At 37.0% G+C, this 14,070-nt stretch overlaps 1 protein-coding gene across 6 annotated transcripts in view; it reads left to right on the top strand.

Annotated features, from left to right (window-relative positions):
• SCN1A (sodium voltage-gated channel alpha subunit 1) overlaps positions 1–14,070 on the top strand; it is a 96,110-nt gene that overhangs the window by 20,496 nt on the left and 61,544 nt on the right. For all 6 annotated transcript variants that reach the window (XM_035331319.1, XM_035331323.1, XM_035331320.1 and 3 more), the window contains one exon: positions 7,323–7,638. In XM_035331319.1, coding sequence (XP_035187210.1) covers positions 7,375–7,638 — 264 coding nt within the window. In that variant the 5' untranslated portion in view covers positions 7,323–7,374. The remainder of the gene's footprint in view (positions 1–7,322; positions 7,639–14,070) is intronic.

Here is a 14,070-nt window from a genome sequence, read left to right on the forward strand (position 1 = left end):
TAGTTCCTTCTCTGTGTGCCTCAAACCTTATAATTACGAGCATATTCTAATGCATGCTTCCTGGGCTAAGATGCTTCATGTCTATGCAAAACACCCTCACAAATTATGACGAGTCAGCTTCTGTGGGAGATGGCAGTCTCTAGGTGAATGATAGTGCTCACCAAGACTATTGATCGGAATTCAGGCTTCTTGCAAATCCCTAGGCATCTTCTGGGAATTAATGTAGGCCTTTCTCTCTTCAGCACCAGCTTCATGGAATATCACAAGGGCAGATATGGATGGATGGGGTGAGTTAAATATGCTCAAGACCCATCCACACAGGAAGTAAATTTACCATTTCATGTCATCTAGATTTAACTAATTTTCAGTAATTATTTCTGTGGGTACACCAGACCCTACCTACACCCTACCTACACCCTACCACCAGCTTCCTGGTTGCTCCACAGGGAAACTGCAGAAACAGAAAGCAAATCTGACCTTTAGCCTATGGATTTAGTATTGCTTTAGTAGAAAAATCAAGATGTAATCACAGGAATACAATTGGCACGTTAGTGAAAGGGAGATGACCAAGCAAAGTCATTCTGGTAAGTGGGATGATAACTAAACAGCAGATTAGTGGATGGATTTTAATGAGCTGATGGGAATGGCCAGGTGGTCTCCTGGAGCTGTGAGTAATAAAACCAAAGGTTATCCCTGGCCGTTCTGAGAAAATGTGTGCAAGAGAGAGAGCTTGAATGACTCAGGCGAAAGCACAACATTTAAGCTGAGTTAGTAGGGAAATCAGAGAGATAGCAGTGGAGGACTGTTTTACTTTTTCTATTTTTGTTTTTCTCTCATTTACTCTCTTCAGAGTAAAGCATAATGGTATTAATGACTTCTGCAAAGTCTCTGTGTCTCTTGCTTTGAATGCTGTTTTTTCTGAATCACATGGTTCAGCTGCTGTTTGCCCGAGTGGTGAGCTGCACACCAGTGTCAGAAGTATGGTGTTTTGGATTGAATCTGTTAAGACACAAGTGAGTGTGGGAATAAGCACTGGTGCTGGGATTTTATGAGGCCTGTTGAAACACAGGTGCCGTTTGTAGGAAAGGAAGCAGAGAGGCTTTGTCTAGGAGGTGTGCCAGAGGGACTTACCAAGGCAATGTGTAGCCTGGAGGGAGTACATCACATCAACTGCAACACAAAGTTGAGCTACAGAAACCAGCTCTAAACATGTTCAATTGCTTGTGTACTAGCTGCAGTAATTTGTAGATGTTAGTGCAAATAATTTATTTAATATTCACTAGGCTAGATTAACTGATCAGTTATATTGCTCCTAGGGCACAGGATGGTAGGGCTTAAGTGCTGTCAAGTCTCAAGATTACTGACGTGTAGGGGTGCCTGGACACAAGATTGAGACATGGTGATCTGATGAATGTCCACTTGATGAGAGCTTGTGTAAAATGGCATTGGACTAACATTGTTAACTCAAATTCTATTGGAAAACTATTCAAAACTAATCAGGAAACAGGTGAGATTTGTTTACTTTTTTCATCTTTGATCAGGCCTGTGTACTGAAAAAGTTTTTTGTTTTGTGTTGTTTTTTTTTTTTTTTTTAAAAAAAAGGCACAATGCTGTGATCATATTTTCTTCATTTTAAGAAATTTTCAGAGATGTAAATCATATGAAAAAAAAGGAATTAGTGACATGTACTGCATAGCCTACATTGCTTTATTTATTTTTTTTAACCAAAGACAGTCACTATTATGTTTGCTAAGATAAATGGAGGAAAATATTTCTGAGAAAAATTGAGAAAATTATTATTTTATTATTATTTGAGAAAATTATTATTACATTGATGATGTTGATTCTCAGTAGGAGGGGTCCCTTTACTGATCAAAGGAGAAAAAAAGGCAGAAAGGCTGCTTGTCTGCACTCTGTACTGCAGCTATTTGTTGCACAAGTACACTGCAGGAACAAAATACACATGGAATTCATTGAGCTTGGTAGCATTCCTGCAGTTCTAAACTATTAAATGTATTTGCTCTGATGGAGTAGTAATCCAGATGCCTTGTGATATGTCCCTTTAAAATACATATTTTTTTTCTTTCTAGGGAACTGCATAGCTACCTGTAGTAGCCCTAAAATGGAGATAAACAGGCCAGATATAGGCTCATCTTCTGTGAAGATAGGAAAAGGGGTTTCTCCTCAGCTAAGGCCTCACATATAAAGCCATAATAGTTGGCAGCACCTCCCCACTTCTCCTCCCAAACATGCACACTTCATGGAAGGTTATTCAATTTTATTCTGCATTCTGAAGACATGAATCATAACGACTAGCTGATAATTCAGAAATACAGAGAAACTGTGCCAATAAACAGTAGGAAGGAAAGTTACATAGAGATTTGTGCTGCGTGAATTCTTATGTAGATTCACTGATTTATCTTTTTTTGTAATAGCTGTGATCTGTTAGGTTGTGCCTTGAATAAGCCAGGTGACAATATCTGTGCATATCACTGATAACCTTACTAATATACTGGTAGTTGAAATGAAAGTGAAGTTACCAATGTTACCTTATTGCAATTCAAAGTATTAATGCTAGTGATGATGATGCTTTTTTCAAAATAGTAAAATGTATGATTTTTAATAAAGCTGATTTGTTAGTTTATGCCAAAAGCAAAAACATAATGTATGTCACAAGGCAAGGGCAAACTGAATGGCAAAGATTAAATTCTGCTTACTCTAGCAGAATGCTCTTGCCTTAGTTTTCCCTTAGCAATCAGTTTCACAGTACTGGATAGTATGAGGAAACAGCAGTGTGTATAGACATTTAAGGATGGCTTTCTGAAATTCAAAGGAAGGTTAACCAGACAATGAAACAGTCCAGTTTCATTTGCTAATCACTTAATATTTCATTTGATATTATTTTTATTTTCTATTAGTGGTGAGGGATTACTTGTTTCTTACATTCATTGTAAGAAATCTTATTTTGGGGTGTATATAATGAAGAGTCCTATGAGTCATTAATTCTGCAAGTAACAGTGCGAAAGAGTATGTGTTGCATTTGTTGAAAGACTCATGTAGCTTTCCTTTTGTGCTTTCCACTTCATCTTGGAAATACATTCACACCTGACAAACTAGAGCTGCACTATCTCATACTGCACTGTGGAAGGATATAAATCTAGTCTCACCATCACTCCACCCAAACTGAGAAACTGGAGAATACAGCTGAATACAGCAGGGTGGGGGAGGCAGAAGTATTAACCCACTGGTACTTCGGATGCATTAAATGTTTTACCCTGCAAAAGTACATAAGTTATTCTCCAATTCATGCTTGCCACATGTTCAGTTGTACCTGACATTGCTGTGCCAACTGAAAAACAAAACAAAAAATTCCTGTCTGTTCACTGTGTGTGCACACTGCAGCATTAACCATGGAAGAAAGTTAGTATCTATGTAGTTCTAGATATGCATGTTCTAGAAAGCGTGGCACACAGCACCTTGCTATATAGTAAATCTGAGAAGCTATAGCTTTTTTAAAGTTAATCATACTTCTATGCTTATTGAGTAAAATTACTGCTAACTAATATTAAAAGTTATATTGCTGAGAATTTTGGCACCTCAACAATGGAGGGAGAAGCAGGAAGAGTTTTTGTTTTGTTTTGTTAGAGGTTAGTTTTCATTTCAGCATTCTGACAGAAAAGTGATCATGGAAGGCTTTATGTAGGTGTTTCTGTAGGTGAAAGTATGAATGAGACCTGTTGTATCATAAGTGTTGTTTAAACTCGTCTGTTACAATCAAATTCCTGCATTTCTAGCGTATAGGGTCCACTGGAACTTCAACATCTCAACATTCATTAAATTCTGTAGCTAATGGAAGATGAATTTAAATTTAGGGGTGTTGTCACAGAAGATCAAATATAGAAGCACACTATTATGGCTCATAAATCAATTACACAAATAAATTAGCTTACTAAAGTTCAGTATTTGCAGTATTGCAGTATGCCAAGATCCTCCTGAGCAAATTCTCTGGAAACTTTTGTTACTGTTAGTTATTATGGCAATGAGGATCATAAAAGCAGGTAATGGTAAACTAGATGTTTTTCAGATTAGAAAAAAATCTTGTTAAAACCTGCCTCTTTTTCAGAGAGTTAAGTATAGTCTAACTGTCTTCCACAAAGGCCAGCATGCACCTGTTTGGGGATCACTTTTAGATGAGGCACCATTTCTCCATCTATCTGCTAAGTCCCTTCATTTTGCCTAGTAAATTTATCTAGGTGAAACTTAAAGACTTTAGAAATTTTTTAAAGCTCTGTGGATATTTGATCTTGAGTTATTCTATAAGCATGCATAGATTTATGACTACGCAAGGTGTACAGTAAATCAGATCCATCATGGAAGTGCTGAATTAATTGCATGTATATTGCCCAGGTGGTCATTGTGTGTGTAGCTAATCCCATGTAGCTCTAGATGCTTCAGACTTAATATGCGTAGGCAGATCAACTATGCATTGTGCATAGCACAGATGCAACTGAACAACTTCAGACTTCTGAATGTGGTTTACAAATAGTCTGTGCACAGAGTATATTGAGTGTGCTCTGGAATTAACTGTCTTACAACAATCCGTACACTGCCAAGTATATACAAATATATGTCGCCAGGGAAATTTCAGAAGAAACACAATCATTCTATTCTCAAAGATTCCAAGTACCTTATTTTACAGAATTTGAAATGTGTTGCCTACCAATACACTGCACATCAGAAAGTCAATGAAACATAGATGAAGATGTAGAAGAGAAAAAAAAAAAAATCTGATACATCATTCACTCAGAAGAAAAGTTAGTAAGAAATCTGTCCCTTTATCCCTTCCTTTTAAAAATAAACTGAGAATAGAAAAGTCTGATTGTAGGTTTTTATGTTTCTTTCCCAATAGCAACAGTGTGTTTTTTTAATATTAGAAAATAATGACAGAGCATCCAAACTGTGTGTCTATAATTATTCGGTAATTAGGGGCTTGAATTGTCAATTCCCAGAAGTAAACCTAACCATAAAATGGGGAGATGAGGAATATCTGGAGAATGTCTGGAGAATGCTGTTATGTAGAGGAAGAGAAGGTTTTAAATCCTTATTGCTTCAGGTACACTTGTATCCCTTTTAGCCTTAATAGAGAAAGAATAAGGAAGATGCTGATTCCTTTTAGGATTAAAAATGAGGGAAAGGTTTAGAGAACTGATTCTGGATGCAGTCTGCACAGGTTAATACCTTGGTTTTGGGTAGATTAGCACCTTTTTATTTTTATTTTTTTTTTCAAAAAGAAATCTTATTTCTTTAGAATCTCTTCCTCTGATAGTGACTAATGATTGTATACACCTCGGTGAAATATGGGTTGCAGATTCCGTAAGTATTTTGACCCCTCTTTCATAATTTATCTAGCGCATTCCACTGCTGAATACATCTGTGTGTTTAAGATGTTTGTGCTCACCCTGGCATTAATGATCTGCAGGATTTGGGGCTTATTACTTACTACTTTACAATTTTTCTTTGTTTTCATCTCTGCATTTTTTTATACTTCCAATCTTCCATTCTCCCTAATTTTTCCATTTCACATTCTTCACTCTCCTAATTCTTTCTGCACTGATATACTGTCTCCTCTTGTTTCCATTTTTGTCCTATTTTCATATTTTTTTCAGCTTCTATCCCTAACTTCAGTTTTTATTTATCTTGTTTTTATCTGTGTCAATATGATCCCCTCCCAGCCACATCTTGTATTCTTTCTTCTCTGTCTTTCCATATCCCTTGCTTATTTTGAAGTGTACTGACCTGCACTGATCCTTCAGTCTCCTGAAAGGTTGACTAACCATTTTCAAGCACCCCAGCAATGGATGGAGAGTGAAGTTACCTCTTTATATTCGGGCATGAGGAATATACTCCATTGTGTGCCCAAATATGCGTTTCATCTCTATGTCATCAGAAAATTATTCAGTAGCATGAAAGATTATGAAAGTTGGATCTGTAGTTTTTAAGAGGATTTTTTTTTCTCTCATCAGGTTTATTTTTTTCAGCTGCAATATATAGACAATATATATTAGAATATTTCCAGAATTATTCAGTTACAGCTACTGAATAAAGCACCAGATATATAGTAACAGTTATATTGAAGTAAAAGTTGGACATTGCTGTTCTTCTTACCTAGAATAACTGCTGTACTTACTTGGAACCTCTACTTTGGTCCCCCATATAATATACGGAGCTTATTTTATTTATTTAGTATCAAATGATTCTACAGTGCGTGTTTACTCTTACTGAACTCAGTGGAAATTTCTGCATTAATACTGATGAGCTCTGCTGCTTATAATTACCAGTGTAATCCTGATTGATTCTGGAGAGGTATGAGAGGATTTTAAGATTATTATAGCTTTGAGGAAATAATGTATGTGTTCTTAAGTACCATGCTTTTGCTTATTCCCAGTAAAAAGACCATTACAGTTCTAGAGCTGAGAAATTATTGCAGGTTATATAAATAGCATAACTACCACACAGTTGCCTTTTACAAATGTTAAATCATCAAATAAACTGCTTATTTTATTTTTCTTTATATTATTTTCAATATTGTATTTTTGAAAATTCCAACATAGTATCACAGAATGGTTTGGGTTGGAAGGGACCTCAAAGATTACTTAGTTCCATTCCCCCTGCCATGGGCAGGGACACCTCCCACAGAGCAGGTTGTTCAAAGCCCCATCCAGCCTGGCCTTGAACACCTCAAGGGATGTGGCATCTACAGCGTCTTTGGGCCTCACCACCCTCTGAGTAAAGAATTTCTCCCTAATATCTAATCTAAATCTCCCCTTTTCTAGTTTAAAACCATTCTCCCTTGCCCTATCACTACACTCCCTGACAAAGAGTACCTACCCAGCTTTCCTGTAGGGCCCCTTTAGGTCTACTGGAAGGCCACTATAAAGTCTTCCCAGAGTCTTCTCTTCTCCAGGCTGAACAGCCCCAACTCCCTCAGCCTGTTTCCACAGGAGAGGTGCTCCAGTCCTCTGATCATCCTTGTGGCCCACCTTTGGACTTGTTCCAACAGGTTCATGTAATTCTTTGACTGGGGGCCCCAGAGCCAAATGCAGTACTCCAGGTGGGGTTTGTGAGAGCGAAGTAGAGAGGGAGAAACACCTCCCTCACCCTGCTGGCCATGCTTCTTTTGATGCAGCCCAAAATACATTCAGCTTTCTGGGCTACAAAATCACACATTGCATAAACTAAAGCATTTCAAAATAAATGCTATATCTTTCTTACTCAGTGATTGTAGCATGTTTGTTTAAATTTTATTTTCTGCTTTCTTTCAGAATTTTCCTATGCAGAAGAGTAAATGCTAATTAAAATGTGCAGGATGAAAAGATGGAGCAGCCAGTGCTTGTACCACCAGGACCAGACAGCTTCCAATACTTCACTAGAGAGTCTCTTGCAGCTATTGAACAACGTATTGCTGCAGAAAAAGCTAAGAATTCCAAACAAGATCGTAAAGACGATGATGAAAATGGGCCAAAGCCAAACAGTGATTTGGAGGCAGGAAAAACACTTCCGTTTATATATGGCGATATACCTCCAGGAATGGTGTCGGAGCCCTTGGAAGACATGGACCCATATTATATCAATAAAAAAGTAAGTCTAATATCAATCCTGTTCATATGGCAATGTTTGGAAAGCTTTATCATGTTTATTTCATTTATGTACAGTGGATAATATAGTTTCTTCATCTGTTAACTGGCAACCATGTAGGAAAATGTCATTCTAATAATGCAGAAACAGATGAGCATTGTTAAAAGGACTAGTATATAATAGCAGAAAGTGTTAGATGCCAGTGATACATATACATTCCACCTTCCAGAAAGTTGGTAAATAAATATTTAACATCTTGTTATACAAAGTTGATTTAGCTAATGCATGTTTTAGAACACATTTACCCTCATGTGCCCTTTGTGCATGAGTCCTCTACAGAAGGATGAGTTTTACAAAGTATGATTTTTAACATCAATCAAATGGCAGTAAATGTAACATAATGACTGACTGTATAATTTGGTTTAACAATAGCAGGATATAAATAAATAGAATTTAAATCTATTCTCCTACACACTGATCTCTAAATCAGTAGCAAAGTGCCCGCTGCCTTCTATGGCACAGGACAGAACCCGTCATCCTTAGTGGTTATTAACCATTCATTGTTTTCTTTTAATTTACACCAAAAATTATACAGATTTATATCCTTTGATATAATTAAATTTATATCAAAATGAACATCAAAACTGAAACATAGTAAGTAGTCATTGATTTTGAATAAATGTAAGGATTCTAAGTGTAAGAATATAGTATGTACAGAAAAGTATATATATTATAAATATAAATATTTATATTTATAAATAAAAATTATATTATAAATATAAATATTTGCATTTTTTTTAAAAAAGTAAAGACTTATTTAAACTAAGTACGTCCATATGCCACATTTTCTCTGAGGTTTTTATATTTAAAACTGACAGCATGAACCAATCTACAACACACTTTGGTCCCAGGGTTCTGCTTTGGTAGCAAATTCTAGGGAAATATATGGAATCATAGAAATGCAAGGATAAGTGGATAATATCATAAGGAGAGTATAAAGCTGTTTTTAAAGTTTCTGTTGTAACTGGCCTTGAACAGATCTGCAATCCTTCCAGGATAAATCTGTTACATAGCCTGTGTACAGCAGAAAGGATTTACAGCCCATAGTGATAGCTAGCTTGGGTGATACTTTAATTATTAGATATACTGTGATTATGAAAACTCTATAAATATCAAGACAGGAGCTATTTTGATTTGCACAATGTGCTGTGTTCAAGTGTCTTTTAGCTTGCTAAATTTTATGTGATTTATTAGTCCTGTTTTGACAAGAGAAAAAATACTATGTGAAAGAACAATATTTTTATCTTTATTATTTGATGCCTCTGAAAGTGCCTTTATCTGCCATTCACAGTGTATGAAGATTTATCTTTAAATCACAGCTCTACTTTTACAAAGATAAAAGATCTGTTTCTGTAAAAGCAGGCCTTGTGGAGTTCTGTACTAATTGTGTCTGACTGTTTATGATACAAAAATCATGTATCATTATATCCATACCTGCCCACAGCGCATCCTGAACCTTTAAAGTCAAATCAGTCTTCTGCCTCTTACACAGAGGAGACATGCTTGGTATGACCAACGGGTATCTCTCTTGAGCCCTTAGAAATTGAAGACCCGATCAGTCCTTTCATGGGTGGAGGTGAAAACCTACTGTATTAGGCAGGTCTGATAGGGTTGCAAGAAATGGAACAAATCACATATACCTTCCTTCCTTCTGGGAATCTCTTGTTTGTTCTGGTCTGTACATCCGCTCTACGTATGTGCTTCAATCTCCTACAGTATAGGAAAACATACAGATCTTTCATTCAAAGATGTGACAAAACTTTCTCACCCACTAGAAATCTTTCCTTTCCTTCTTCCTTCAGTAGGAGGAAAATAGATTTTCGTAACAGAAATTCCAACAGCTATTTCAATTTTACATCAATAATTTGATTTTAAAATATCTACTTCCTGGATTTTCTTACATAGTTGTATATGAATTCTGGAAAGACTTTTGTCTTGCTTCACTTGTCTTTCAAGAGTCTTGGTAGCAGCTGATGCTCCTCCAAGCCTCAGAAGGAAAAATAGTTTGAGAAAAGCCTGAAGCAATAGGGAACATCTCCATGAAGAAGAAGATTCTTAATGCTCAGTGCATTCACCTCCATACCATTTTACAGATTTCTTTTTACCCCTCTCTGAATTCCATCTTGTAAAGCCAAGGAGTCAATCAGCTCAAGTTATCCCAGTGTAACAGTCTGACAGCTGCTGCCTGATGGTTAGAGATTATAAATTGCTACCTGGGGAACCATCTATCTAAAATTACATTAGTCTAAAGAGAAACTGCAGAATGAAGGAAAATAAGTATTTGCAAAAAAAGATTTAAGACAAGTGTATGGATTAGCCACTGTTGCTTCACATCTCTCTTAAGATCTCTGCATAAACAATACCTGATTTATCCGCAGAACCTATATAAGTTTGGCTTCCAAACTTTCAAATAAGGTATAAAAATGGTTACCTACAGCTTTGGTCAAGTGATGCTAATGAACACATTCACTTTGCTTCTTCAGGAAGCCTAATAAGCTGTACAATAATTTTAGGAATTTCTTCTTTATTCCAAATTTGAGTCAGGAGTGAAATCATCCATGATATGCATGTATGCATACCTTATATGCATGTATTGCAACCCCCTCACTAATTTGGTGGGTGGCGTGGGGTGGGGTTTTTTTGATTGATTGCTTTTGTTTATTTGTTTCTTGGGTTTTGGTTTGTTGGTTTTTTGTTTGTTTGTTGATTTTTCCTGTTTTCAGGATATCATGGGCCAGCAGAGCTAAGCTCTTGCCAAAAGTTCTAAGTGGATTTTCTGTAGAATCACCACTTTTTATCCAATGTCAGTGGAGTTTTTTTCAAAAATGAGTGTCCCTCCTTACTTAATATTGAAAGCTCCCATTTGAAAATGTATTCTTCCAGATCACCTCCTTACACTGTAAAAGTAGCGAGGTTCAAATGTGTCAACAGTAATTATCAATTTTGTGGCAAGATTCAACAAATTCACTGTATTTTTTTTTTTCCATGCATTGAAATTTAAAGCATCTAGAATGTTCCACATTTCATCTTTAGGACTCTTTTCTTCAGCAATAGGTTTGTACATGTCATGATTTTATATAGGTTAATCCACAATTAGACAGGAATAAATAACTGTGTTGAGCTGGTATGAGAGACTTAATTTTTGGATAAAGTAGTCTTTGATTAGAAATGGGAAAACCCGTTAAGAGAAATAAACAGATAGGTATGCTAGCATTCTGTTTGGGTATGTAAAACCTAAAGCCAAAGAGGATGTATTCATGCCCCAATATTAATTTGAAGCTGAAAGGCAAAAGCAAAAAATCTGTCAAAACAGACAACCTCTGTTTGACAACAGAACAGCCTATTATAGCAAAGTCACACACCTGATAGTAGTATAGATTTACACTGTATTCCAGATAGCCTGAATGTCAGCAACTGTACCCTGGTAACATAATTGTTCTATTATAATATAATACCTGTTCTTATATTCTTATGATTTTACTATAATTAAGTGCTATTGACCATGGTGCTCAGTAATGCCTATTGTTAGAAATGTTAAGTTTAGCATTCTAAGTCATTGCAATGCTCTTTATTTTGTCTAAAATGGAGTAAAAATGAACCTGGATTTTACACGCTTTTACATTCTTCTGTTTAAGAGCAAATCTGTGCATTCCTGGTACAATGGTGACTGCTTGTCCATGCTCAAGCTGCCGTCACAAAGGATCAAGGAGTTTCTCACTGCTATCTATAGAGAAAAGATCAGCTATAATCCCTGAAGATCCCGACCTGCAGGCATGCATCAAAATCTGGTCCGCTTAGTTCCCTACTTAAGGGGCTGGCTATTTTGTCTTGAAGCTAGGCTAACACATTAAAGAGGAGGAAAATGATAGTTGGAATTAAATGGGAATTACTTCACTTTCCTCCTTCTATAATGTAGATTTAGCATTGCTGCTGATTGCCACTGCATTCCCTGCCTCTTGACAGAAGGATGTTGATTGATGCCTGTCAGAAGAGGTGTCTCCTTTTGTCCGGGTACTTCGTGATGTAAATCACCTAATCTGATCAACCACTAGCTCCTGGGATTTCCAGACTTGGCTTGGCTTGCAGAATCAAAAAGAGCCTGTAAAATCACTTTACTTAACTTCATTACATCAGAAAAGGTGAAAACACTAGTGATTTTAGATGTTGTTGATGGCTTTAAGTAAAAGAATTTTGAATTGAAAAGCAAAGCAAAAAAAAAATAAGGCCTAGCTAGAATAAAATTGTTTGAAAAGATGAAAAACAAAACAAGAAAATGCCAATTTCTACGAGTCTTTTGTTCTAGCTGTCCCTAGGGCTTTCCCCAGGAAACCATTTGCTGTGAATCCAAGTTACCAGCACAACAATATGTCACCACTTGCCTTTCAGAAGGTGCTATGAGTTTTTAGATGGTGTTTATCTAACCGTGGGAAGTGGAAATGCAATGCATTAGCACTCAGCCTTCCAGAAACTACTTTTAACGTCAACCAGGAGGAAGGAGAGGAGAAATAAGGTTTAAAGAACTCTGTCCTGAGAGGTTCTCAGAGGATATGTCTTTGTTCACTGTGGATTCTTCCCTCTTAGCTGCATCTTTTCAAAATACTCTTCCTCCTTCTTTGCCCTGCAAAGAATGCAGTGTCTGGGTTCAGATCAACTATAGCAGAAGTTACAGAGCTGAGACCCAGGTTACAGACACAAAAGCTGCAAATTGGACACTTCTCTTTAGGGATTTCATTGAATTAATATTCACACCAGCATACTCTGAGTGAGCAGGCTCTCTGCCTTTATAAAATCATTAAAGCACTTTATAAAACCTAAGCCCTGGAAAGTATACATAATCCTGTATATACGAATATTAATCTTATAATTTATTTAGAATTTATTTAGCTTTTCTCAGTATATGCCTGCTTTGTCCTGACAGCTTTGGGTGCAATGCTTCATGTTCATCCACAATGCCTACACACTGGCTTGCATCTGGGCTAGGACTGGGATGCCATATAGCGGGCTCTCTAGGGAAACTTACACAGGGATTGGATGTTAGCTGTTACCTGCATGTTTTAGGAAAATTCTCCTTCACAGATGGGATACAATTTTAGTTCATGTTTAAGGCTACAAGTCAGAGGACCAACAGAGTCAGCCATTCTCGAGGCTCCCATCACAGAGATGTTTTGGGTAAAGAATCAGAACTGTGATAGGAAATTTAAGGCTTGTTGGTTCTGCTTATGCAGGGCAGCAGAAAGTAGAACAGCTAAAATAGCAGCAGCTTCTGACTGAAACTGGAGCAGTGCCAGCATGCTGTTATTTTCCATAAGGCATGTTAGAAAAGAGATGTATGTTTAATATGCTTGTGTTCAAAGATTTTTAAAAAGATGTAGGTTGACTAAATGTAGGTGGTGTAGTTTTAGATGCAAAGTTGGTAGGGAGTGTGATTTTTAGTGTTTTTTTGTCAACTATCTCATAGCTACAGAAGCTAGGAGTGTGAGCTGTGAGGTCTGGGGGCCAGGGATGGACCTGGGAGGGGAAACTTGCCTCCCCTCAGAACATTGTGCTAAAGAACATCATTCATCTGCTTGGTTGCTTCAATATTTAAAATGAAATCTTCAGTTAAGGTCAACTACCGTTACCCTTGAAAGGTCATTGTTACCTGTAACTGGAAATATAATTTAGGAACGTTAGCTCGAGCTTTATCCCATTGCTGTCAGTTTCATATGCAGATTCTCCATTTCTGTGCAGAAGCAGAGAAAACAAATACACCTCTTACATCTTTCCTACAGATTTTGAGCTTGTACCTGTGAAGTCTCAATATTAAGGACCCTGACTATGAAGGGGTTTGGTCTTTATTGGAAGGTGTGCTATGCAGACCCAGGACAGAGAGTCAGCTCAGGGAAGGTGCCAGCAAGTTGGGCTAACTTTTCCTCAGGGATTATCCCTGACTTCTCCTGTGCTTTCAGAACTTGCTACCCACCACAAACTGTTAGAAATCCTTATCTCCCTCCATCTTCTGGATGCTTGTAGAGATTGGTATCTGTACTTCACAGTCCATAAATTGGACTCCGACCTCACAGACACCAAAAAACATCAACATATCCTTTCCCACATTTCCACTGGCATCCTAGTTTACAGTTCACTTCTTCAGCAATGTAATGATAAAGACGAGGCTTTATCATAGCTTATCCAAGAAATGTACAACACTAACAAAACATAAAAAGCAATTTTAGTCATTTTTCTTTGCCAGATTCTTCAATACCTGTAACTGTGTTTGAATTTAGGCCATCATCCTTGCATCATACCTTCCACGGGATGCAGGTCTCTTCCAACTTACTGATCCTTCCCTCTGCAGTGTTTTTCATTCTCTCTTGATTGATCCTGCAGCTGAAG

The sequence above is a fragment of the Oxyura jamaicensis genome, chromosome 7, assembly GCF_011077185.1.
Source record: "Oxyura jamaicensis isolate SHBP4307 breed ruddy duck chromosome 7, BPBGC_Ojam_1.0, whole genome shotgun sequence".
NCBI classification, from domain to species: domain Eukaryota; kingdom Metazoa; phylum Chordata; class Aves; order Anseriformes; family Anatidae; genus Oxyura; species Oxyura jamaicensis.